The 24,530-nt window shown below is 50.8% G+C and overlaps 9 protein-coding genes across 9 annotated transcripts; 6 read left to right on the forward strand and 3 right to left on the reverse strand.

Annotated features, from left to right (window-relative positions):
• Positions 1-3,725: 3,725 nt before the first annotated feature.
• On the forward strand, positions 3,726-4,920 carry BP01DRAFT_293881 (DUF3431 domain-containing protein; the record flags this gene model as incomplete). Its single annotated transcript, XM_025571745.1, has 4 exons — positions 3,726-3,852; positions 3,919-4,063; positions 4,147-4,728; positions 4,800-4,920. The coding sequence occupies 4 exons, from the start codon at positions 3,726-3,728 to the stop codon at positions 4,918-4,920; spliced, it is 975 nt and encodes a 324-aa protein (XP_025432429.1).
• An 11-nt stretch (positions 4,921-4,931) lies between these two features.
• BP01DRAFT_390729 (putative GPI-anchored cell wall protein Pst1) lies at positions 4,932-6,813 on the reverse strand. The gene is made up of 3 exons (XM_025578025.1): positions 6,547-6,813; positions 6,057-6,432; positions 4,932-5,956 (listed from the first exon to the last, which is right to left on the reverse strand). Exons 1-3 carry the CDS (start codon positions 6,629-6,631, stop codon positions 5,170-5,172), a joined length of 1,248 nt encoding a protein of 415 aa, XP_025432430.1. The 5' UTR covers positions 6,632-6,813; the 3' UTR covers positions 4,932-5,169.
• A 3,017-nt stretch (positions 6,814-9,830) lies between these two features.
• BP01DRAFT_15797 (uncharacterized protein) lies at positions 9,831-10,372 on the forward strand. The gene has a single exon (XM_025570675.1). It carries the CDS (start codon positions 9,944-9,946, stop codon positions 10,250-10,252), a length of 309 nt encoding a protein of 102 aa, XP_025432431.1. The 5' UTR covers positions 9,831-9,943; the 3' UTR covers positions 10,253-10,372.
• A 1,062-nt stretch (positions 10,373-11,434) lies between these two features.
• Positions 11,435-13,967, reverse strand: BP01DRAFT_337793 (uncharacterized protein). The gene is made up of 6 exons (XM_025573301.1): positions 13,533-13,967; positions 13,035-13,471; positions 12,280-12,973; positions 12,042-12,208; positions 11,843-11,942; positions 11,435-11,774 (listed from the first exon to the last, which is right to left on the reverse strand). The coding sequence occupies exons 1-6, from the start codon at positions 13,762-13,764 to the stop codon at positions 11,599-11,601; spliced, it is 1,806 nt and encodes a 601-aa protein (XP_025432432.1). The 5' UTR covers positions 13,765-13,967; the 3' UTR covers positions 11,435-11,598.
• Positions 13,968-14,625: 658 nt separating this feature from the next.
• Positions 14,626-16,437, reverse strand: BP01DRAFT_414948 (ribosome biosynthesis protein RRB1). The gene is made up of 3 exons (XM_025579096.1): positions 16,142-16,437; positions 14,815-16,072; positions 14,626-14,754 (listed from the first exon to the last, which is right to left on the reverse strand). Exons 1-3 carry the CDS (start codon positions 16,338-16,340, stop codon positions 14,730-14,732), a joined length of 1,482 nt encoding a protein of 493 aa, XP_025432433.1. The 5' UTR covers positions 16,341-16,437; the 3' UTR covers positions 14,626-14,729.
• Positions 16,438-16,872: 435 nt separating this feature from the next.
• BP01DRAFT_355479 (uncharacterized protein) lies at positions 16,873-17,612 on the forward strand. Its single transcript, XM_025574700.1, has one exon. It carries the CDS (start codon positions 17,163-17,165, stop codon positions 17,439-17,441), a length of 279 nt encoding a protein of 92 aa, XP_025432434.1. The 5' UTR covers positions 16,873-17,162; the 3' UTR covers positions 17,442-17,612.
• Positions 17,613-17,791: 179 nt separating this feature from the next.
• Positions 17,792-18,881, forward strand: BP01DRAFT_355480 (ubiquitin carboxyl-terminal hydrolase). The gene is made up of 2 exons (XM_025574701.1): positions 17,792-17,945; positions 18,022-18,881. Exons 1-2 carry the CDS (start codon positions 17,918-17,920, stop codon positions 18,711-18,713), a joined length of 720 nt encoding a protein of 239 aa, XP_025432435.1. The 5' UTR covers positions 17,792-17,917; the 3' UTR covers positions 18,714-18,881.
• A 1,257-nt stretch (positions 18,882-20,138) lies between these two features.
• On the forward strand, positions 20,139-21,230 carry BP01DRAFT_364642 (Spg1/Tem1 GTP-binding protein; the record flags this gene model as incomplete). The annotated part of the gene is made up of 4 exons (XM_025576330.1): positions 20,139-20,607; positions 20,659-20,951; positions 21,002-21,076; positions 21,132-21,230. The coding sequence occupies 4 exons, from the start codon at positions 20,139-20,141 to the stop codon at positions 21,228-21,230; spliced, it is 936 nt and encodes a 311-aa protein (XP_025432436.1).
• Positions 21,231-22,367: 1,137 nt separating this feature from the next.
• Positions 22,368-23,854, forward strand: BP01DRAFT_337804 (S-adenosyl-L-methionine-dependent methyltransferase; the record flags this gene model as incomplete). Its single annotated transcript, XM_025573302.1, has 4 exons — positions 22,368-22,562; positions 22,616-22,742; positions 22,813-22,939; positions 23,011-23,854. Exons 1-4 carry the CDS (start codon positions 22,401-22,403, stop codon positions 23,852-23,854), a joined length of 1,260 nt encoding a protein of 419 aa, XP_025432437.1. The 5' UTR covers positions 22,368-22,400.
• Positions 23,855-24,530: the final 676 nt, after the last annotated feature.

A 24,530-nucleotide genomic window follows, 5' to 3' on the forward strand; every position in this document is an offset into this window, starting at 1 on the left:
TGTTGGTGTGGACTGCCTGCCTTTATGTAGACAATTGAATGAGGCAATGGGGCATTGGCAACAATACAGCTAAGTGGTGGTGATTTGTTTGTTGTCCAGCGTGATGCTTATCCTTCTTTCCCCACTTCGGGTGGGAAATGTCGGTGTGGGCCGCGGGGAAAGCACAATTGCTTCCCCACTAGTTATTCCCCGCTACTGTTCCCAGGTTGAGCACTCGTTAGTGAGTTTAAGAGATGTACTAAAAGGCAGGTCTTTTCTGATGGCACAGCTTTCTAGCCTGGGCTGGCTGTAAGAGACTGGTCGGGCACTCATAGGATGGATGGTGTGAGGGGGGATGAGATGGGGTTAAATGAAGATCAGACAGGCAGTGTAGTTGCTTGTTCAGTCAGGCTAAAATACAATGCTACCTGCTTGTGATACAAAGCACGAAGCTGCGAGAGGTACGCTCAACTTGTACTTTCACGTCCTTACCCAATGTTGAGCATACTTCGCCATTGGAAATCTGCCTTCATGCGCTTCAACCATTGTTCGCGCGTTATAGCTGCCACCCCATCACAGTTGTCATTCTACTCGTCTTTGATGTCATTGTCGGCATCTGTGTCACTGCTGCTGCGCTATGGCGTCGCTTCGATCAGCGCTAAGGTTAAGTCATGAGAGAAAGAAGGTGTGAGATTGTGAAGTTCTTTTAGATACAATCCACTCTCACCTTTGGAGCAGCCGACACCACCATGTCCCGTAACCACTGGTCACCTTCACCAAAGAGAATATTGATGTCCTCGATGGCGCCCATCAGCGTCGTTCTGCTCATGTCAAATCTAAGCTCTCGCGTGGTAGCATCTCTAGATATCACCCTTAGACCCTCGATCTCAGAACGGTTGACGAGAGTATAGATCCGAATGCAAAGAGCGAGAGGACCTAAGAAAGGACGAATCCAAGCTAAAGGAAGGTATAGCTTGATCAGATCAGCTCCCTTTGGAGTATTTGTATTCTTGGCATGTGAACTCTCGCGGACTTCAGCTTCTGCATTGCTCTTCTTGCGAATTTCGTCGCATGTCCATTTCAAATGCTGTCTGTAATCTGCCCTTATAACTTCCACGTACCCTTTAATCACCAGTGTATAAGACTTCCGCCCCGGGAGAGTTAGATTCAAGAGCGAGGTGGTGTGTGGCTGAAAATTCACTCGATCCCTGCCCTGGGCAAATTCACTTTGAATCAATGCAGATTAACGCAAGAGATACCAAAGAGATATGTCAATGAAGTAATCGTTGCTCTTGAGGATCACCGTTCCTGTATCGATTTGCTCATCTCGGACAAATGATTATCTAAAGCTTGTCAGCTGATCACCATCAGTCCGGGAACAGATTTACATCTCAATGTCTTGAAAAATCTCTTGTTCGGGATCCACTGGGGTACGCTCGCTGGGTTGGACAGAGCGCTTTCCATGAAGATGTATCCCTTGTGCCAGTGAGAATGACCTTTCTTTAAGACATGTTGATGAACAAAATGTCAGGTTCCTGTCGCTGCAGGCTTTTGACAATGTGAAAAAAGGCGGATCAAGCCAGGGAGAAGAGGAGGAACGCGTGGGAGGAAAAAAGAGGAGATGATGAGACAGGTGTGAATTAGGTGTTGTGAAAGGGAAATATTCATCTCTTTGAACTTCATTCCACCAAGGCTAGGCTGTCACTGAGATTGCAAGTCTATCCTTCACTTGTGGTAGCTTGAAATGGCTCCTGCAGCCGTGATCAGTTTCTTTGATATCGCAATTCCGATTTGTTGTTTTCCAAAATGGCACCTCTCTCTCTCTATCTTCCTACATGCAAAGCAAGACATTTCAGCATGACCGTCGTAGGATGTGATACCATGAATAGCAATAAGACTTTGCACTTTTCTAAAATGCATGTTTGTTCACATAACGCGTATTGTTTGAATGCATAGATGGCTATATTGAGCGAACTAGCGAGCTGTTAAAGCAGCTCAGCGACACTTGGGCGTCAAGAAGCTACAATCATAGTGTAACATGAACTTGGAAGGGTTAGCTCGACCGCATTAAGGCCTGCCAATGGGGGTTCAAGCTCGATAGGACTTTGACGAATACTTACAATAAACTATCTCATCATCCGGCCACGGATCATGCAGTAGCCCCTCTGCCATCGGACTTATTTCTACAAAGATATTGTCCCTTACATCCTTCATATACCCTTTTCATCCGAGGTCATTCCTGCATCAACCCATACATCGCATCTTCACCACTGACATCTTCCTTCTACATACCGCGTAAATCATAGTCCACGATATTGAAGGTTGGATAATAGGCACAGCAGACCGACACACCGATTATTCCCTGTATCAATGACTAATCCTACCCAGTCTACAGCATCACGTCCGGTGACCGCTGCACAAGCTTGCATTCGGTGGGCAGGAAGTTCAGTGCTTGCAAGCCCATTTTTTTTAGGGTAGCCATGATGAATAAATGCATGGAATCAGGAGAGCAAATTTATTGAGGGTACGGAGGTGGACTGGCTCAAGTAAACGATACTACTTATATAGCCCTTGTTCGTAAGCCAACCCCTGTGTCGGCAAGCTCGTTTCGCCCCACCGGTCCCTGTCAGATTCCCGAGAAAGCCTGGACCAGAGCCATAATACACCATACCACGGCCTTAAGAGCTTACTTGAACGAAGCTGGTCCATTTGTCGCCACCAAAGGACGCGTACTGTGTAATGTGTATACGCACCTGCTGTCAATGATCAGGGTAGTGAGGAATGTTGATCGCGGTGGACGAAAGCAGGATGTGTGGCCCATTGGTACAGCACCAAGATGCACACACTCACACCGCGTCGTATACGGAGTACACATAAATCGACGACGGGAATATCACCTGCATGCTGCCGATCATGATGTACCGTACTCCGTGCAGGGAGCTCTACGGGATGCTGCATGCATGGCAATATTCAATGGCAAATCGTGGGAGTCGCCATTTGACCGGTCAATTGATGACGTACGCTCATGACGAGTGAGTTCTTGGCGGAGGGAATTGGAAGACGGTGAAACTTTCCCCGTCAGAGGCTGTCAGTCCGAGCCTTTCTTGTTCTCAAAGGGAAGAAGGATAGTACGAGAGATGACCCTTCGAACCATCAAGCAGCTTGCGCCCGTTCGCGGCGGCTGGCGGTGCAGAAGGGATATCGCATGCAGATAAGGAGGGCTGGAGGGCTGGAGGGGCTAAACTGCAGGCGGATTAGTGCCGAAGCAGGCCTTGGGGCGAGACCTTGGCGGACTCCACCGGGCTTCCAGATCCTGGCGATTGAGTGGCCCAGCACTAGGGGACTTTTCTCAATTCGATGTTAGTGTATCTGCCCCTTACGTGGAATTGAATGGCCATGGCGGTTTTGTGCCCTTTAACTAGCATTTTAGCACCGGTTAGTGAGCAATGAATGCACTCCCTCCCATTATTCGTCTGGGTTCGTCTGGTGGGCTCCAAAATGCCCGCTTCCATTGACTTCATAACCGGAATTATCATTCAATTGTGTTGAACAACGCATTCGACTGGTCGTCGTCGCCTGTTCTTTCCCTTTCCTTTTCCACTTCTCCTCTCCTCCCGTCTCCTCCTCGCCCCTTTCCTTCTGCCTCTTCTCTAGGTACTTATCTCTTCCGAGTCTCTATCCCTGTCGGTTCTCGTGGTTGCCGTCAAACCTCGCGAGAGGTGTTCCCTCCCTCCCCCTCTCACTCAATGTCGAAGAGGCGGCTGTTTCGTTGGCCTGCCCGCCGCACTGTCGCCCTTGGAGTTTTGGCGCTACTGGTCACCTCGGTTTTCTCATGGCTGCTCTGCGGTGGTGAAAGCTATGAACCTCAACCTGGTATGTCATTGTTCGGATCCCGCGCCCCGGACGTGTCTCCCGTCATTGCTAATCGCAAATCATCAGTACTGGAAGAATACGTCAATCCTATCCACGAGCAATTAGCGGAGATCACTGCGACCTACGAAAATGCGACCAGCGATATTGGATTGGTATTAGCCGCGACGCGGGCGGAGGACTTAACCTGGCTTCTAGATTACTGCAGGGACCAGTATGGCGCGCACCTCCCCTCGTTTTTCAGGACCAAGGAAATTTCATTGTGCTTGTTGGGCTGACGTTTGACTCCTTCCGCAGCGGAACAATTCCATTCATTTACAGCACCGACGTCGAACCTGCGCCTCACCTCCTAATCCCTCGCACCATCCGCGGTCGCGAGGCCGCCGCCTACCTCTCCTTCATTGTTGATTTCTACGACCGGTTACCCAAATATACGATATTCATCCATTCGAACTACGATCAATGGCACAATGACCTTTTCGGCCCCCACACTGGTCCAGCGTTACGCAACCTCCGGTTGGAAGCTGTCGACGCGCAAGGGTACGTCAACCTGCGCTGTGAGCATGACCCCGGCTGCCCGACGAGCGTCCACCCGTGGAGCCCCACACAAATCGACCTCGAAAACGATGATATTCGCGCGTTCTTTCCCCAGGTCTACCAGACGCTGCTCAACGTCCCTGCGAAGAAGGTTCCGGAACACATTGGGAACGTCTGCTGTGGTCAATTTGCCGTGAGTCGCCAGCGGATCCTCGAACGACCTCGATCGGATTATGTGCGCATGTTGCGGTGGGCCGACGAGACAGAGTTGACCGATAGCTTTGGCGTGGGCTGGGTCTACGAGAAGATCTGGCACATCATTTTCGGCATGGAGGTCATATAGTAAGTGGTGGAGACGCGCGCGACTGGGTCCACCTTGGAGCGGCAGAAAGTGGCTAATATTGTCGTCATAGTTGTCCTCGATACGAACAATGCCGGTGCGACACGTACGGGTGGTGCGGACCATTGGCCTCGGGCGAGACACTGCAGGCAGTGCGAGCGAGCCCGGGCCCCACGATGGAGTCATCGTTTTAATCATAATGGATGAATCTGATTCTAAGCGTTTAATGCATGATGTACACTATCATGATTGGGGGTATTCTGAGGACCCCGAGTCGGTTTGGCTACGATTTCTCAATTTCAATCCAATTGTACAGTTGGACGATGGGCTGCTGCTCCGTTGCGTTTCTGTTATCTCAGGGTATATTCGTTAGGTCGTGCTGACCCACCGTCTCAAATCTCATCAGTCATGCCTCTTGATGCGGCGTCATATGTGACAGGGTGTTACTCGTGGTTAATCGGCTGCTGGTGCGTCCCTCGCACCGGACCAGCATCCAACTCATACACTACCCTATGTGCGATCGGACTGGCCGGTACTTCATGCACATTTCCACTATCCAGCAAGGGAACGTTCGTTTCGGAAGGCCTCCGTCGAGGGATGGGATTCAGGAACAATGCATTCTGCTCATTAGATGTCGGGACGGAGCTGACAGAGCTTTCTGTACCGGGCATCAGCGAGCTCGGCACGGGTGGCGAAGATGGCGAGATCGTTGACATTCTGTGGTGGACGTCGATCGGCGGCGATGGGGGAGGCGGTGACAATGGTTTCCGTGGGATATTGTTCAGATCAGTCGCTGGATCCGGCTCCTGCGCATTCAACACGCGAGATTGCACCTTTTCAGCCATATTTGAGGTCATGCGATCTCGTGGCAGCCCCGTTCCAACAGCAGTGTATTCGGATTTGCCCTCATCCTGGGCAGCATTTCGCCGCTTCCGCCTTGACCGATTCCGACGCATCAGCACCCACACGAGTAGGATGATCAGCAGGACGACTAGGATAACTCCTATGGCAATTCCCGCTTTGGCCCCCGAACTTAACCCGCTGCTGGAACCGTCGGAGCAAGAATACGACCCCTTGAACACGCCGTTGCTGTTGTTATTGTTCTGGTTGTCACCGTCGTCATCGTCATTCCCGGTCCGCAGAGATTCCAAACTCGAGCAACGAAATGATCCTCCGCGCGAACTGATACTCGTCTGTCCATTGACATGCTTGAGATTGCTAAACGATATACTTTGGAGTCGTCCAAATCAGCACCGCGGTTTGCACAGATTGCGGTTCACGCTCTCTCCTCCGCGACGCGAATCAGGGAGACAAATTAGAATGTACCCACCTGTCAAATTTCCCACTTAGCGTCAACGCCCCGTTCACGTACTCCAAATCATCGAACACCAAGTCCTTGAGCTGCGAGTTATCCTCGACATCCAGCTCTCCGCTGACGGTCTTGAGATCTGAGAGTGTGAGAGTGCTCAATTCGCCGTTTTGTTTGATGGAGAGCTGCCCGTTGACGGTTTCGAGGTTTGACGCGGAGAAGGCTGTTAATGCGGAGGCATTCTGGATGATAAGGCCCGCATTGAGCGTCTCTAGCTGTTTGAGGGTGATGCTGCCGGTGGCGGAGGGAGAGATGGTTAGGGTGCCGTGGATGGTGGAGCAGGAGGAGAGACGGCTGTCAGCGTCGGCTTGGGAGGTTATCGTTGTGCTGGAGGTGCCTTCCGTTCTTGTGAGCAGTTGATATAGAAGCGTGGATGTATCACAACTCCGACAATAGATGATAGAACATAGAGCATAGAAGATCAAAATTGAAAAGCGATGCAAGAACTCACAGTTGGTATTTGAATTTGAGTCCGCCGCGACCGGCGGGGCTATGAGACATAAGAGGTATAGAACCACGAGGCACCCGGCTACCATTTTTGAATGTCGCGAACCTGGAAGGTCACGAAAGAAACTCGATATCTTCAAATCGAGATGCACTCATTGGTAGATAGTTGGTACTTTAGCTGTCCTCGAGGTCAGGTGCTTAATGGAAGTAGGTCGGGTGTGAGAGTTCCGTGCATTCGGTTCTCCGCGACAAGCTTTAACCCCGAGGGCGAAGACACCAAGGTTTAAGTATTAGCTTGATAAAAGCGAACGACAGGGAAATGTGACAGCCTAAATCTCTTGCAGCAGGATCAGTAAAGAGACTGCAAGCTAAATTACGGAGTACTCTTTCGGGAATAACGGCTAGCTATTATAGTCTTGTCTTGTATTGCGGTGTCTTTCAATAGCTGCTTCATTCAGTTTTTTTTTTCTCTCTTTTTTTTCAGTTTTTACATTTTCCTTGCGGAGACCCTCCCTCTGTCCCGCTGGACAACACAGTAAGTTACCGCGTCCACCTCGGGGATAAGATGCCGTGGTTAGTTAGTCCTTTAATATGATCGCATCTTCCCGGGCGGGAGGGCGTATGAAGAGGGGACATCATGTCGCAATCATTCTGATCTGGCCCAGTATGCGATAAAGACCAGCGTATAATCCATTCTTCTGCGCCGGAAGGAAAGCAAAAAGCATCCATCCACCCATCCATCCATTGACTGTCATACCACCAACGTAGTTATCGTAGTGGGATGGGGAAGAAAAGTAGGTAGTATCCCTACCAACTTATCTCCGAACACTGCCTCCTTTCGTTTTTTCCCTGCCGATGGCGGGTTTTCCCCACTTTGGGTGGACTGATACCTTTCGAAGAACCCAAAGCTCAAAGCTAAGTGGATTACAGATTGTGGCTTCTCGCCGGAGACTTGAGCGAATCTGGATTGGTAAATGGAGTTAGCGTGAGGACGAGGGTTCAAAGGTCAGTGATTTGCTGCTGGGTATGTTGGGGGGTGTTCATTATCACCGAATGATGAAAGAAGGTGTCCATCGAAGCTCGGACATCGGGCCGGGCTACTGTTACTGGATGATCAGGCAGTGAGTAAATTGAAGCCGGGGACGGTCACTTGCTGGCTTGGACGTCGAGGTTTCTATTTTTAAACTATCATCTGTAATGGACATGTTGTTCAGGCACCAGAATTTTCTTGTATGGATTTTCGTGCGGGATGGGTTGAGGGTGTGGGGTGGTGCTGGAATGGAATGGTAATGGGGGGGTGGTCGGTGGTCCTGACCGTCTTGTCGGTTGTTTTGTAGTAGAGGCAGGTTGGGTGATCTTGTGCTTCGCCCAGTTTGTGTTGATGGTTGTTTCGAGTGTTGATTGCTACTTGCTAGGGTCGAGTTGTGTTGGATCCGTCCTTGGTGGTTAGTGGGATCGCTGTGGTGATGACCCTGTAGATTCCGGGGTTTATCTCTGGGTGCTTGAGAAAACAGGCTGGAATAACGATGACGATGAGTTGTAGGTCTGTATGCGCGAGGTATAATTAGTACTGTTTGTTGGTCGTCTTGCGGTAAATGAAGAAGGATGCAGCCAAGACGGCGGGCGGATGAGACAGTCGGCGGGTCGGATCGGGGTTGGTCCCTGATGCCACAACTTTATCTCGAGGTTCGATCTGATGTCTGCAAAAGATATAGCCACACTTAGAGCTTGGTAGCTTCTCTACCTCTGCTACGATGACTTATATGGTGAAGCACAGGTCACCTGCCTTGATCGGTCGAGCCTTGCAGATCCTTAGGACGGCAAAGGTATGCATTTCACGGTCGAACATCAACGGGATTCTCGCTTCCTTCAGAGTCCCACGAGGTCTCCTGCGAGTGGGATCATCGGAAGCTGGGTTCTCGATCTGTGAGCATTTTGAATCGAGTATCTTTGACTCTTTTACGAAGAGTCATGGATCATTTGACCCAACTTGTACAGATTCCCGAGACAGCTGGATTTGAGAGACATCCATGATAGTCGGCTCGAAATCCCTATCAGAACGTGTCAACCATAATGCTCGTAACGGAACCTTCCCTTGCTTGAGCTCATCGCAAGCGATGGGAAACAGGCAGCTGTCACCATCCTGAGAAATAATAGTGATTTACTCTGAGCTCGCCGCCCTTGAGTCTTTGGCTGAATCAATTCCCTCATGTGGTCTCTGCCTCACGGAGTCTTTCCATATGGCTGCGGAGATGACACGAGTCAACAGTGCGTGAGACGCGTGCAACGATGTGACAACTATTTACAAACATTTCTCTGGCTACGTTGAGGCATCAGAGCCAGTTTCTCAGCATCGCTTCTGGTTTACAGACGGTTTCCCAGGCAGTTCGACGATATGGTGTAGGTACTAGAAGGCCCATCAAGTTGCACTGCGCTACGTAGCTAGCTATATTGCTTTTCTTTTTGTCCTTGCTTCTTCGTAGAGACCAATAAAATGTTCTCATTGCTCTATAGAGTCACAGCACTCCTGAAGCCTAGACTTTGCGTTGTGCGCTGGATTATTCCAGCTTGAAGAGCTCTCGTCATGTGGTCGACGACTCCCTCCACAGGCTCCCCAGGGCATCATCTTTGGTTCCTCCAGCTGATTCCGTGCGTGTTACTCTATTCACTTGATTAACCGGCTTCAGCCAGCCATTCGCTTAACAGCCAACCAGAAGGTCTTTGTCTTAACACCGGATATGACTCTTCCCCTCAAGCCGAAATGAGATTAACCCGGATGATACAATTCCTTGATCCGGGGGGAAAGAATCAGCCAGTCAGGCGACTGGGTCACTCTTTTTCCTGATTTTGAGGTGAATGAGGCCAGCCGCCCAAATCACCAAATCTCTACCTCCCAGAATTATAAATACTCCCTTCCTCCCCTCTCCTCCCTATCCTTTCCTCTCTCTCCCTCTCTCCTCTTCCTCCCACAGACAGACTTCTCTTAGCTACGGTGATCTGTTCTTTCATTTCTATATCTTCCGTCTCTGTCTGTTCTCTCTCTCTGTGTTCAGCCTGTCTGTCTCATCTTGTGTTTTCATTCACACCTTCGTCCTCACCAAGCTCACACTCATCGTGTGGTTGGAGAAGACAAAGGTCAATTTCAATCTCTGAAACCTCATCTAGGAGGTGCTGATTTTCAGTGCCTCACCTTTCTACACATTCCCAATGATGATATCGGCTTTACTGTCCCTCACTACAGACTCTGGGCTGCCTTGACACAGTACTGACCTTCTTGCAGAGAATGCCAAACTCTGCTGGATCTGAGGAGGCCTGCCCAGTGACCTTTTACCTTTGCCTTGTCGCTTTCCCAATGATGATATCGGCTTTTACTGCCTCTCGTTGCAAATTCTAGGTTGCAGATGACGCAGTTTCAGCCTTCGGGCGTACGGAGATCATGCCAGGTCTTGCGCTTCGGTGTAAGAGCTGGATCTGTTCATACTCGCTGCAGATCTGAGGAGGCGTGCCTAGTTTACCTTTTTTTTTTTCCTTCCTCTCTCCTGTTCCTCTTTTGCTTTCAATTCCCCCTGACCCCCTCGATGATGTGCTCGCTTGTGGTGATTCTTGTCTTTGGTTCTACTTCTGGGTGGGACGACCGGTGTCGCCTGGTTACTTGCCTGGAGTGGGCTGGGGGCTTTGGATTGCTGCTGAGTCTGAGGGGGGCCCAATGATGAGCTGGTGGCAGACAGACAACCTTTAAGTCGCCCTTCTTCTGGTGATGAGATCGCTACCCAGTTGAATCAATGCTGCCTTGAGGAGGATGTTTTGGGTTGTCGAGCCTGAAGAAGGCTTCTTCTCCTCTCCCTCTCCCTGATGATGAGAACCAAAAGCGATTTGATATCAATGCTGGTTCCTCAGTCTGCGGAGACAAACACCCGGCGGGTCACCTGCCAGCGGTGGGATCCGGTGATTCAATTACTTTGTTCTGAGGGGAGTTGTATCTTTCTTTCTGTTTCTCTGTTATGACTTTGGTAGTGGAACTGTGCAGTCTTATCTGTAATTGAAATTATGTTGCTGGTGGTACTTGATTTACTTTACCTTTAACCTATTTTCTCTCATGTTATCACCCATTCGCTGTTCACGGGTTGTGCTCTGTAGTTTAAATAAAAACTTCAAGCCTTTACCCTGTTGCCTAATGTGTGGTTTTGGTGTAGAAGTAAGTTACATGCCTGTCTGCTTGAGCGAAAAGAGACCAGCCGCCTCGAATATGAGAGGACATTTCCTTCGTCTCCCCTCCCTTCCCCCCTCCGCCCCTGAACCGAACGCTTGTATGTGCTTTCTCCTAAGAAAAGTGCCATCCAAAATCCGATCCTCAAATTGCCTTGCTCCTGCAAATCAGCCTCCATGACAATGGCCAGTAGAATCGACCGTGACGAGCTCGAGCAGAAATAGTTCAACGGATTACAGAAGGTATGCGAAGCAGACAGCCCGCGCCCTTGATCCTGATACATAGCGCGAAGCCGCCTCGAATACTTTTAGTTAAAGTGTCTAAACGTTTTCCTAGAGTACACGAACAAGATGAAATTGATGCGTGACAACTAGATTGAGGGACGGGAGAGCGGTCGAGCTTGCTGCGCGTGAAGGAAAATGATACTCAGTCTGGTCAGGTGAGGAAGGGAGAGGGTGCCTGTTGCTGAAAATTGGGCGATCGGCTCCACGAAATCCAGTGGTTCGTCTGGTTTTCTGGGAGACTGGTGAGGTGACTACGGATGGAATCGGGTTGGAACGAAGAGGTGAGGGGGCTATAGTGAAAAGAAGAAGAGTAGAGAAGAGAGGAAAAATAGTAAAGGAGATGGTTTATGTGTCTTCATGAAGCATCTTTGACACAGAGAAGAGAAGTAGGGAGCAAGAGACCGAGAGAGGAAAATCCGCTACTATCGTCTCTAGTCATTGCTCAAAAGACATGTTGATTGATTATGGGTCGTAATGTCATCACATTGTTGATAGTAGTAGCCAAGGTCGCCGCTGAGTATACACTCAAACGAAAGAAGATCAATAGGGAATACGGACCGACACTCTAAGCACCCTCCTTGTTTATCCTACCCCAGGCAGTGTCCAAAGTATGAAGTTCTTTCCATTGTGCTTCCAGGTCGCGGATGACCCATGCTGTACGCCAGCCGACCGTCTTCTCCACGCGACGGAGGAATGCGAGGGAGCCTTGTTGCTCGGCGACATGGCGGAGGCAGTATCCATCTGTAGATAAGAGAATGATTAAGAGTGTGCCCGTTAATGAGGAGGGGCAAAGAACCTGGGAAACGTACAGCGATGAAGTAAGTGGCAGGCCATGAAGCATGCGTTCTCGACGGTTTCGTTGGACATCGACAAGCCGACGGCTTTGATAAGGTGGGCGGAGATTGTTCTCTATTTAAGCAGTGTGTTTAGTTGGTGGACAAAGTGAGAGGCCGTGAGACGGCGCAAGGTAGAGATGAGGGGGAAGGATGGGAGAAAAGGATAAGAGACAGGGACGAATGAGAGACGTAAATGAAGACAGAGATGAAGACGAAAAAGACTGCAAACCTCTTCTATGCGCTTGAGTCGCGCAAGCTCATAGTCACTAACTACACTCCAATGACGATCGGAAGCGGTCAAAAATATGCGCGCTGTATGATAGTACTGCAGTCCCACAGCTACACATCGAGAACGAAAATCAGTGAGCTGTGTCAAAATATGGTGCAGCAGGTCGCAGGTGCAAACTTACCCGCCTGGGGCGACATCATCCACATCTCTGGGAAGGGACGGTTCTCCTCGGGGTTCGCATCGTTGTATTGTAATGGCTGCCAGCTAAGCGGTCTGGCGTTATACCATTGCTCCACACTGTCGGTCAGATGCTGCCACTCTGTCTCATCAACAGGACTGCAATGTGACCCTGACCATAATTGAAAGATCTTGGCACAGTAGAAGATGATGACATTTGCGTAGGAGGCATCATCACGCCGCTGAAAGACAAGTGATCGCTCATAATTCTCCAGATTGAGCTGCATCGGTTGGTGCTGGACGACGCAGGCGTACAGCGCCTGGCGGAGGAACTGCCAGCTAGCAGCTTCAGCAAGCCCGCCTGAGAAGGCCGAGTAAGACATTCTGTTGAGAAGTCGGTTGGATCCAACCCAGTGACGCTTCTCGTCGGTCGCAAACTCGAGCTCTTCGTACATACATAGTATGACGACCGTGATTAGGAGATTGTCATCGTACGTCTCTCCTGGGAGGGCAAGAGCTGCGATGAGGAGCTCGAGACATTGCCCGTGATACTCTGATGCTTCCCAGTCACTAGAGCCGCTCATCGTGGCATCATGTCGCGCAGCGAGGGCGAGGACAGCTTTGAGAACCATTGGGTATTGGAGAGCGCGGCGAGGGACTTCGGTCGCAAAGTGAGAACGGAGGTCGCATATGTCGGCCTGGGCACTATTTAGCTTCAATAAAGCGCGATAAAAGTATATAGACAAGATCAGGGCATACCCATGGTGCAAGCTTCCGGATAAAGAGACGTAGAAGGTGGGCTTCACGTGTCGATAGAGAAGACGAAGTTTCTGGCCACGGGCTGACAACACTTGGTGGTAATGTTGCGCTGGTCCTTGTGCTTGCAGAAGCTACTGGAGACAAGATCGCGATGGATTGAGGGGAGAGGTGGGAAGATGAGCTGGGGAGCTGTCGCAACTCAGTGATTGGCGGTGTCGTCCGATTCGCAACTGGGTTCTGGACGTGATGATCTCGGACACTTTCTTCCTGCGCATACATAATCTCCGAAAAGGGGAGATCAGAGAGCATGCAATAGGTTTGTGAAAAGCCTTGAGGTGCCTCGTCCGCAGTGACTAGGTCATCCTCTTGAGCGTCAGGTGGAATGTCGCTTGCATTGCCGCCGTCGAATTCTTCACTACATTCTTGGACAAATGTCACTTGAGAAGAATCAGCCTGTGAGCACAGATACACATATGTAAGAACTAGAAAGGCACCTACAACAATGAGGAACCCTTACCCACGTTTGCGTGGCGTCCCAGGCCAGCTCAAACTTGGAAGCAGAGCCGTTGCTTTTCTGGTAAACATGACGAACTGATTTGAAGCGAAAGGGCGGATCTAAGCGACAAGCACGCCCCAGACGAGTGCAAGCGTTACAAGAGGACGCTCCTGCTCGGGTAGTACATCTTATGTGACGGAGACGGCAACGTTCGCATCCCCTTCCGATTCTCATGGCAAGGAATGGCGGGGCAGCAGGCCCTGAGTGTTGGTCGCTGCGGGGGAAGTAGAGTAGGCACAGAGGGACATCGGCGTGTTCGTAGGGTTCATCAAGACTACTGGACAGAGCGGCAATGGCAATCACCGACGGAAGAGGGCCAGCCAAGGGAGAACGAGAGGGACAACAGGTGTGAAGCGAGATGGAGGTGGCTATCGGTTATTGATCTTCTTGAAATGCGGAGTGAAGCCGATGTCTGTGGCCTATGCTCACCTGCTTTGAGAGCTTAGTCAGTCTTCCCCGCATTTCCCCGTCTTGTTCGGTTTTCTCCCGCTTAGCCACTTCGGGGGAATGCATCCCTTCTCTGACGCGGCCAAGGCTACCTCCTCACCTCGTATCTATCTCATGGCTCAGCTGAGATCAGTTAAGTTGGAGAGACCAAATTAGCTTAACGTTCTGGTGCCCCATGGCGCCACGTCTCCACAGGCTTCATATTCTAATGCTGACCCGCTGATTGGCAGGTTCAATTACAGTACCCTTGAAGAAGTCGCTTGCTGTTCACTCTCTATCGATGATCTTGCGTCGATGATCAGCCCTCGAAAGGCATGCCCACGTTCAATAGATAAACGATGCTAACTTCATGTATCACGAGAGATAATATCGGATTTGCCGCGCGAGGCGGAATGTGGAACAAGGCCAATCGAGTACTCGGACAGATGTCGCCTTCGAGCATACTATTTATGCGCTCGCATGCGCAGAGATGCATCAGACTGCGTCCGTGATTGTGAGAGGCACATGACTATCGATAGGCTACGCGGTTGCTATAGACTACTGTTCTCGCGAGTGTCTTGTATCGGAAGCCAATATACTGTATGAAAAGGCCATCATTGATTCTAATTCATCAAGTACTGAACGTCATGGAAAGTGGTATAATCGCAACTCCAACTGCCTGTATGCTATCGTCGAACTTTTGTAATCCTCAATTAAACGCTGATCGTCTTGAAGACACTGCACGGATCGTTAGCACATCGATTCTCGAAGCAAATCCGTAGGGATAGCTTGACTTACCCAAATCCACCGCCACCGGTAGCCATGATGGTGCCAGGCATCTGGGCCTGCCAGTGTACCTCCTTGACCGAGTCCATGTAGTGAACGAACAACAACTGCGGGGGAACCTCTTGCATGGCGGCATCACGGTTCTCCTCTTCATCCAACTCAACGGCCAAATCCCAGAGCGTAACAGTATTGTCGGCAGAACCGACCGCAACAACGCTGTCGTCGGTAGGGTGCCACTCGATACTCGTGATGGGCTCCCGGTGGAAATCGAAAGATGCCACCGGAGAAGCCTTGGTCGCGGCGGAGGTGGCGCTGGGCTTCCAGTGTCTCAAATCCCAGACAGCCCATTGGCCGTCATCAGCGCCCGTTGCGAGCAGGTGGAAAGTCTGGTTCGACCAGCTCATGACGTTGACGTCGGTGTTTGAAACCTGCACGTTCACAGCCGGCTTGCGCGACTTGGACCGGACATCCCAGACCTTGACTGTTCCGTCACTGCTGGCGGAGGCGAAGACGTTCTTCTCGTTCGGGGACCACTGAAGCTCTTCGACGGAAGACTTGTGGCCAGTGAAGGGACGGGTGTCCGTGACCCAGCCGCCTCCCTCCGTACGAGTAGTAACGTAGATCAGGCCGTCGTTATCGCCGGTCAACAACTTGCCAAGGGGCTGCAGCGGAGACCAGTCAAGAGCGTAACCTTCCGACTTGTGCATGCGCAAGGTAGACAGAGGCTTGTTTGCTGAGGGAGGGAGGATAGTACCGGGAACATCGAAGCTGGTGAGATGGGGGGTAACGTCGTGAATAACAACTTGCGAGTTCTCGAGCATGGTGGCGGTGATGGTCTGGGGGGGCTTGGAGTAATCGCCCGACTGGTTGGGGGTCTGGTGAGCGCGAATGCGATTGGTGGTGGAGCCGAGAGGGATGCTCTTGTGCTCGAGGATGGCCTCGCTGTCGTCATCAGAATCCGAGTCGCTCTCAGAGTCGGTCTCATTATCCCTCTCCATCTTGCTCAAGCCGCTCAGCTTCAGGACCATCAGCTCATTCTCCTTGGCGCGCTTGCCCTCGGCTTGTGTACCCGCGACAGCGTAGACGGTCGCGGGGTATGTCTTGCGGTTGTCGCCCAGGTTGTCGCGGACAATATCGAACGACAGACAGGGCCAAGGTGTGCTGAGGGTGTGAAGCATGTTGTACGTGGTCGGGTCGGGGGACAGGACCTCTCCGGGCGCAAGCTTCGTTCTTCCCGGAATGAAGGTCTGCTTGTCGACATCCATAGCTTCTGCATACAGCAATTGTCGTCAGTACATTCTTTACGGCGTGGTGCAATCATAAGGGTACGGTAACGCACCTCTTTCTTCCTCCTCACGTTCCGCATCGGGGCGACCGTCCACACCAGCCTCAAGGATCTCATCCTCACTCTCGAACTCGTCCTCGTACTCGTCCTCGAATTCACCAACCTCGTCGGCAGGATATTCGGTGATCGGGCGCTCACCGGCCTTGAGCGCGGCGGACTGCTCGTCGGCGGCGTCGGCGGATCTTTTCGACATTGTAGTGGTTGATGTGGATGTGTAGGATGTGTCGAAAGAAAGGAACAGCTGTCGACGAGCCAGTCGTGCAGCGGGCGATAGGGAGAGGGGAAAGGAAAATTGACTGATTAGGGTTCGGAGAACATTTTTTCCATCTTTTTTTGTTCCGCCGCGGCAAAATTTCACGGGACAGGCACGCCTTTCCTATCGCGGATTAGCGGCGATCCCGCTGTTGTCTTTGCTGCTTTGCGACCGACTTGGCCGTGCTTTGTCTGCAACTAAGCGAGCAACATGTTCTGGCAGCTACATCTGCTTCACCCTTCGGCTCATTTAATGGGTAAGCTCGAAGCAGGATGATACCGCATTCTATAGCATGGATCTGAACTTCGCGCGCGCCATGATCCGGGAATGGTAATACGTTCCAAGGTGGTTTGAAGCTAATCCAGTAACCTCGACGTCCACAAAGAGTTACCGTACAATTACTATCCGGGTATAAGGTGAGGTTGAGATATTTCCGATAGTATTTCTATGGATAAATATAGGAGGGTCTTTAATCAGCGCTTCGAGCACTATATACATTCAGCTCTCACAGAATTATTTCTCCCCTGAATTGCTGCCAGCATGGTCAGATACTTATCCTCCGATGATGCAGTCAGCGCATTTCAAGAACAATTCCACATCTACATCCATGATCCGACACTAAGAACAAGCCTTGAGGGCCCTCGGCGTCACTGATCGCGTAGCAATCAAGGACCTGGCCTTTGAAGGTGACGGGACCCTCACGCTCTTATTGCTAGCGGAAGGCCTGGCACGGCATGCCAGCAGAGGTGCATATATCCTGCAATGATACCTCCCATCAATAACAGAGGTGATAATGCAAGAGTCTTGATGGCAGAGATCCATATGTTCATCTCTCGTGTCGGTAGTAACGTCTACCTTGCAAAACAGGCTCTCAGTCTAGGCCTGGATCGTTACATCCGAAATAACTCTTCTCAAGGACGATGGGTGCCTCCAACGCCACTCAGATATACCATGGGGGCTATTATCGGTGCTGCTTTTGAGGACAGGGGCTGGGATCTGGTCGAACTGCGCAGGCTCATGGTTGCTTTGGGTGTCGCGTAGTCGAACACACGGTTATAGGGTTTGTACTGTAACGGATCGCATGCTTGTAGATCCGATAGTTGTGCAGCGTGCATATGGTGTATCTAAAATGCTTCACTGTGTGGCATGATTTGAACGGATTCAGAAGGACTCAGTTTGACCAGCTCCAGAGGCACCCTTGCAAGCGACAGTAATTACCGGTGCAGTTAGTTCCAACGTTTGCTCTTCAAGTGAAGCTTGCTGCTAAGTAGCAAGTTGTTACCACTAATCAGGTGATCTTGCGCTGCGAAGATGATTCTCACGTCAGCTGAGCTGCGGATTGTTCTGCGTAAGCGCAGGGCCCAGGCATCTACCACTGACAACTGGAAAGCGTTCCAACAAGACCGTAAACTTAACCATCCATTCCACAGCTCTATTTGATTCCTGCTAATGCTGCACAATCTTCCCTCTGCCATAATTTTGACCCTTCTACGATCTCTGTCCATCGATTTCGCAAAATGGAGAAGAAGAAATGGTCGATGCTTGGTAAGCGAATTAAGCCCTCCATGACCACTTATTTCTGGGTAGAAACTAAGGTAGGTAATAATAAATGGCACTGCAGAGAACAACCCCGATGTAATGAACCAACTGGCAGCAAAGTTGGGTCTATCGTCTGAGCTCCAGTTCTACGACGTCTATTCGCTGTATGAACCCGAAGAGCTCGCACACATTCCTCGACCTGCTCTGGCTCTGCTGGTCATCATTCCACTTACACCAGCTTGGAATCGAAGCCGCAAGGCCGAAGACGCCGAAAAAGAACCGTACACTGGTTCTGGCCCTGATGAGCCAGTTATCTGGTTCAAACAAACCATCGGCCACGCCTGCGGCTCGATTGGTTTGCTCCATAGCTTGATCAACGGTCCTGCTGTCGACTTCATCAAGCCTGGTTCCGACCTCGCGGCGATTCGAAGCCTCGCCATACCGCTGGATATGAACAAACGCGCCAAAATGCTATACAACAGCGAAGCATTCGAACTTGCTCACAAGTCAGTCGAGCAGGCCGGCGACAGCTATGTGGACCCGACGTGTGAGCGTGAAGGTGGGCATTTCGTGAGTTTTGTTAAGAGTGGTGGAAAGCTCTGGGAGCTTGAAGGGTCAAGAAAGGGTCCTCTCGAGCGAGGGAACCTCGATGACGACGAGGACGTTCTCAGTCCACAAGCGCTCAACATGGGTATCAAGCGTATCATCAATCTGAATGGGGATGGAGAAGAGAGCCTTCAATTTAGCTGCATTGCTTTGGCTCGCAGGCTTTAATCTTTGACTGAGAACTGCCACACACACACACACATCAAGCCACGGATATGCTGTGCTATACAAAGCGTTCAAAATGATTTGGAAATATAGTTATGATCTTGTCACCCGAATCAGACAAACCAGAATGGACGCTCAAAACTCCCTTCATTATAGCATGAGATACTTAGCTGTGGTATAAAAGAAGGGATTTAGCAGAATCAGGAGGACTCTACCGAAGTCACTGCCTACAACACAAGCAGTATTTGTTATAAAACCGTCCCTCAAATTTTGGAGTTGACATCTCACATTGAAGGGAGGCGCCCGCTTGTAAAAATAGCAAAGATATGCTACCTTTTCGTCTTTGAACAGAGGTGAGTATTTGCCAAGAATCATGCTGGACTTCGCATGTCTGCCAAAAACTGCAGATATTGCCTGTTTCTGAGACCTATGGAGATAAAGCAAGCAAGTAACATAACATTTAGCATAGGATATAGTTACTCCTACAAGGATGCATCATATTCATACAACAAAACGTGCGAGAAAGCTTAGAAGACAACCTTGAAGCAGGACGAAAGGTACAGGTCACATGACAGCCACGGGCGTCACAGGACATGCAGCCAGCCATTGACCACTGGGCTCTCTGCCGGCGGTACTGTTTTTGAGTACAAAGGCGGTCTCCCAGGCGGTAAAGCGTCTGAAGTGGGGGGGGATAGTCGTACCTTAGTAGCTTACCGTGGAAACCCGAGCTGCGAAGAAAGGGACGCTCAGATGGCTGAGCTTCTATTTCCATTCTTGCCGCTTGCTTCTACGACCCTCTTCCCCCCCGCCTCAAGGGGTTACCTATTAATTATTCTCTCGCAATTCAGCTCAGCTCATCCCTCTCCATCAACAACCACCCCTCTCTCTGTTTCTCTGTTTACTACTTTCTATCCGCAGCATTTTATCTAATTTTTTTCTGCTTCTATTTCTCTGGTTCGTTGCTACTCAAAGCCTGGCCCACGCTTTTGGACCGTTTCCTTCCTTGAAGCTCCGTCGTCCCATGGCTGCGTGCCTTGGCTACTAGTGCACCTGTCACATTGTTTGGGCTCCTTCTGCAATACAAGGTGCATACTAATCACTCCATCAACAATGCCCCTCTCCCCCGTCTCTATAGGGACCCCTCCCTGGAGGCACATTAACTACTGCCTTTTTCCTCTTGTTGATAAAACGCCATCATGGCGCTGACAAATTTGCCTGACAGTCCGGCCCTCCTATCTGTTGCGACCGAGTGTCGATACATGCGGTTCAACCAAACATTGCTTTGATCTCTCATCCACAGATTTGGTTGGTCTTAGCATCCCCGCTCCACCGTCTCCGTCCAGACCTCGAGCGTGTTTACGCCCAGCGCTAACCAAACCACGCCATCAGGAACGCCTTGCACACGTCCATTCACATATTTTCTCGATCATGGATACGCCACAATCCTACGTACCTGGTGCCTCCGAACCTTCCGACCAGCTGGAGCTGGAACGGGCACAGAGTATGGACCTACCTACGCCGGCCCAGCCTGGAATGGCCGTAAGTGCGGACGAGGCCACGATCGCAAATGGCTACAGCAGCGACTCACGCGCCCACTACTCTTCCCATGAATTTCACTCTCCCGCACGAGGCTATCACTCTCAAGATGGCGATGCCCCCCGATCGAACCATCCGTCGCAACTGCCTTCCTCGCGGCCTAGTTCCGGCCACTCCAACCATCCGGACCGTCTCGTATCACAACCATCACAGGAAGTCAGTCACAAGCAAACACCGTCGCAAGCGAAGAACAGCGTAGTTATCAAGGTGGGCATGGTCGGAGATGCTCAGATCGGAAAGACGAGTCTCATGGTGAAATACGTGGAAGGCAGCTGGGATGAGGATTACATTCAGACATTGGGTATGCTTGTTCGCCTTTGGTTTATGAGCTGTGCTGATGTTGCATGACAAGGTGTCAACTTTATGGAGAAGACCATCTCGATCCGGAATACGGAGATTACATTTTCAATCTGGGATCTTGGTGGCCAGCGCGAATTCGTCAACATGCTTCCTCTTGTCTGTAATGACGCCGTGGCTATCCTGTTCATGTTTGACCTCACGCGCAAGAGCACCCTGAACTCAATCAAGGAGTGGTATCGTCAAGGTCGTGGGTTCAATAAAACCGCTATTCCCTTCCTGATTGGCACCAAGTATGATCATTTTGTCAACTTCCCCCGTGAAGATCAGGAGGAGATTTCCATTCAGGTTAGTGGTCGCGCGTCTCAAAATCGGAAAGCTCTGCTGACGACGCACAGGCCAAGCGTTTTGCCAAGGCCATGAAAGCCAGCCTCATCTTCAGCAGCACTAGTCATAGCATCAATGTTCAAAAAGTCAGTTCCATTAACGAACCACCATTTTCTCGCTCTCCCACTGACTTTATTGCAGATCTTCAAGATTGTTCTTGCTAAGGCCTTCGATCTGAAGTGTACTATTCCTGAGATCGAGAACATTGGTGAGCCTCTATTGCTCTATAAGAACGTCTAAGAGATATGAAAGAAGAAAAAAACGAAGTGGGATGAACGATTACGTGCCTAGGACGACGTGATGTCGATGAACAAAGTTTTCCCTCCTTTGGGTGATCGGATACGGTGGCTCTTATGCCAGATCATGATGATCAGGATTAGACTGGTCCGCTGTTGGTGTTTTCAATCCTTAATTTCTCAATCGCCCTTCCTTATTCCATCTTGTCCTTCATAAGCATTAGGGTGCGCCTGGATTTCCTTCATTTCATCGCTTGACTTACTACTTTTACAGTGTGTTAAATTCCCCACCTGTTCATTATTCAATATTTTCGAGCGCTCACTTGCGGGCTGTCTGTCATTATTGCTTCCAGTGTGGACCGTTGCACGAGAGCCGGAGTGCTCGGTTTCAACATTGACCTGATACATCTCTTCTGTTTGTGTTGTCGCATCTCCTCGAGGAGGTCTATTTCTTTTGTTGATAGTCTAATTTGACGTTTGTCAATTCGATAGAGTCGTTTCCGCCCATGTAAGTATTGTAGTGTAAGGCTACACGATGATTTCGATTGAATATTTGCCTAGCTACCTGCGATCTAAGGGGAGGTGATTTTCGCGCACAAGTCTTGTGGTTATTGAGAGCCCGCACGCCATTGTCACGATTTACTGAATCAACACCCCCGAGCGAGATGGAGAGTCAGTTTTGGAACTGCATCCATGATCTGTGTACCAAGTTCCAAAAATGCCAGTATGACATCACATTTTATCTTATCGGAACGTGACTCGTATAGTGAGCACATGCTGCCACAGAACGTATTCGGGCCCGGCCTCGGACTCGGTCTTGGATATCGGATGCGACAATTTCCCGCGCCCAATTATCGGCATTTTCAGCCTGGTTTTGTTCGTTGACTCCACCCTGATACCTTTCTATGGGCCATCGCAGGGTCTGCTCCACTTGCTTCGAGAAGCATCATACAAAGTTACAAACTACTCCGTACTCCGGAGCGGATCGGTTCCCCTATGTCCGCACGCTTTCTGTATCCCCGGCTCGAACGGCAAATTGAAGCTTATCCCCGTTGAGCGGCTCAAGCGCAAGAACTATATAACCAAAGCTTCAATGATCCAAAGGTATTCTGAAAAGCATTCTTACTACAACACATAGACTCTTGAAATAATCATATCAATATCAATTACTAAAATGACCCATTCCTACCTCCTTGACCGAGTCAACTCGCTGGCCAACGATCCAGCCTTGGACACCATTGACGAACCAACACGCAAGCAATTCCTCGAGAGCATCGAGAAGCTGCGACGCAAAGTCGAGACCCCGGTTGACTTCACACTCCGGACAGTCTTCGGAGTAAGTACTCGTTTTTCTGTGGACAATGGTGACTGAATGCTCATCCCCGACAGAGCCACCAAGCAATGGTACTGCGATTGGCCGTGGATCTAGGACTCTTCGATGCCATTGTTCGAGCAGGGGGCACGGCAACCACCCAACAGCTCGCGCAAACCACCGGAGGCGACGAGATTCTCGTTGGTATGTTGCGTCTCTACATCTCCAACAGCATCATCCGGAACTATCGTTGGCTAATACCATTCACGATCAGCGCGCTTCATGCGATTCCTCGCCGTCATGAACCTCTTCGAGGAGCTCGGCCCGTCCACCTACAAATCCACTCCTCTAGCTACAGCATTCACCTCGCAATCGCCTCTCTCGGCTGTCGTAATTCACGCGTACGTGCGTTCCGGAGCACCTTCTTAGCTCCATCTCGACACCCCGCCTGCTAACAACCAGTTACATATAGCACATACACATTAATAACCATGTCCCAACTCCCAACCTACTTCGCCCAAACCTCCTGGTCCAGTCCCACAGACGCCACCGACGGCCCCTTCCAGCACACCCACCACACCACCCAGACCTTCTTCGAGCACCTCGAAGCCAGTCCGCACCTCCAGCAGGCCTTCAACAAGGTCATGACCCTCGACTTCCGTCGCAGCACGACGAAACCCTGGTTCGAACTTTACCCCGTCGAATCGAAACTCCTCACCCCTGCCACCACCACCACCACCACTTACTCCCATGGCAACAACGGCGAGTCCAACCGGGTAACCCTGGTCGACGTAGGCGGCTCCCAAGGTAAAGACCTCCTCGCATTATGCCAGCACTTCCCAGAGACCTTCACCCCCTCGACGACGAACGACACCGCTCAGCCGCAACTTATTCTCCAAGACCTCCCCTCCGTCCTCGCCGGTATCCCAGACCCCACTGTCCTCCCGAAGTGTGTGACCCTCCAGCCGCACAATTTCTTCGATGAGCAGCCCACCCGTCACGCCCGGGCGTATTTCCTGCGCACGGTGCTGCACGACTGGCCTGATAAGCAGGCACTGCTCATTCTAGAAAGGCTGCGGGATGCAATGGCTGAGGATTCCGTGCTGCTGGTAAATGAGGGGGTGGTACCTGAGACGGGGGCGGGATTGATGGTTGTGCAGACGGATATGATCATGATGTGTAATTATGGGGCGATGGAGCGGACGAAGGCGCAGTGGGTTGCGTTGTTGGAGAGGGGTGGGTTTGAGGTCTCTGGGGCGTTTGGGGAGGGAGAGGGTGGTCATGTGCTTCTTGAGGCGAGGGTGAGGAGGGGGTGAGTTTGTTTGCCCCGAGGGAGACGGGGTTTTCGGGGACTTGGGGTATTGAGTTAAGGGTGTTTTTTGGGGCTTATGGTTATTTGTTTGTAGAGTCCCAGCGGATTGGGTTTTAGAAAAACAACAACTTCGCGCTAGGGGTTTCCAGTGTGGAGTAACAATAATAATGACTCCTCGTGACAAAATGCGCGGATTGTGCTCTGGTCATGGCAGCCAGGAGTTCGGAGAGGGGCCAGGCTGCGAAGAAACGCAGAAAACCTGCAGCCATTAGAAGCCCAGCGATGCAGCCAGTTTGGCCAGATATCCCAGGCATGATCCCGTACACCGGCTTGAGTACAGCTGAATCAGGGCAGGTTGTCCTTTGAGCCTGATTGCGAGGTTGATTTCGGGTTTGTCGCGATAGGTCTTCAAAATAAACATGGGCAGAAACTGTAAGCTTATTGCTGTTGTTCGAACATGAGAAAGTTTTCTTGGTTGTGTTGCGGGGTGAGCATTCAGTATAACCTGGTTGTGGACATACTGGCCACCTATGTGGGCAGGAGACCGGACCTTGAACCTCTCATTCGGAAGCTTCTCACATTCGATAAAATGTACGCTCCTGCAACAGACTCCTGGTGTCCCGCTCATGTTGGAACGGTAGTGGAGCTTTCATGCTGAACGAGGCCGGTCACAGGTGCGA

The sequence above is a fragment of the Aspergillus saccharolyticus genome (assembly GCF_003184585.1).
Source record: "Aspergillus saccharolyticus JOP 1030-1 unplaced genomic scaffold BP01scaffold_10, whole genome shotgun sequence".
Classification (NCBI taxonomy): domain Eukaryota; kingdom Fungi; phylum Ascomycota; class Eurotiomycetes; order Eurotiales; family Aspergillaceae; genus Aspergillus; species Aspergillus saccharolyticus.

Coding starts and splice junctions, on each gene's coding strand:
- BP01DRAFT_337793 (XM_025573301.1), bottom strand. CDS start 13,764: ATGAGAATCGGAAGGGGATGCGAACGTTGCCGTCTCCGTCACATAAGA. Junction 13,472..13,532: donor GGTAAGGGTTCCTCATTGTT/GTAGGTGCCTTT, acceptor ATTCTTCTCAAG/TGACATTTGTCCAAGAATGT. Junction 11,943..12,041: donor TACGTCTCTCATTCGTCCCT/GTCTCTTATCCT, acceptor CTGCTTAAATAG/AGAACAATCTCCGCCCACCT.
- BP01DRAFT_414948 (XM_025579096.1), bottom strand. CDS start 16,340: ATGTCGAAAAGATCCGCCGACGCCGCCGACGAGCAGTCCGCCGCGCTC. Junction 16,073..16,141: donor ACGTGAGGAGGAAGAAAGAG/GTGCGTTACCGT, acceptor TGCTGTATGCAG/AAGCTATGGATGTCGACAAG. Junction 14,755..14,814: donor ACCGGTGGCGGTGGATTTGG/GTAAGTCAAGCT, acceptor CGATCCGTGCAG/TGTCTTCAAGACGATCAGCG.
- BP01DRAFT_355479 (XM_025574700.1), top strand. CDS start 17,163: ATGATACCTCCCATCAATAACAGAGGTGATAATGCAAGAGTCTTGATG.
- BP01DRAFT_390729 (XM_025578025.1), bottom strand. CDS start 6,631: ATGGTAGCCGGGTGCCTCGTGGTTCTATACCTCTTATGTCTCATAGCC. Junction 6,433..6,546: donor CTCAAATTCAAATACCAACT/GTGAGTTCTTGC, acceptor CAAGAACGGAAG/GCACCTCCAGCACAACGATA. Junction 5,957..6,056: donor CTAAGTGGGAAATTTGACAG/GTGGGTACATTC, acceptor ACGACTCCAAAG/TATATCGTTTAGCAATCTCA.
- BP01DRAFT_15797 (XM_025570675.1), top strand. CDS start 9,944: ATGACGCAGTTTCAGCCTTCGGGCGTACGGAGATCATGCCAGGTCTTG.
- BP01DRAFT_355480 (XM_025574701.1), top strand. CDS start 17,918: ATGGAGAAGAAGAAATGGTCGATGCTTG. Junction 17,946..18,021: donor GAAGAAATGGTCGATGCTTG/GTAAGCGAATTA, acceptor ATGGCACTGCAG/AGAACAACCCCGATGTAATG.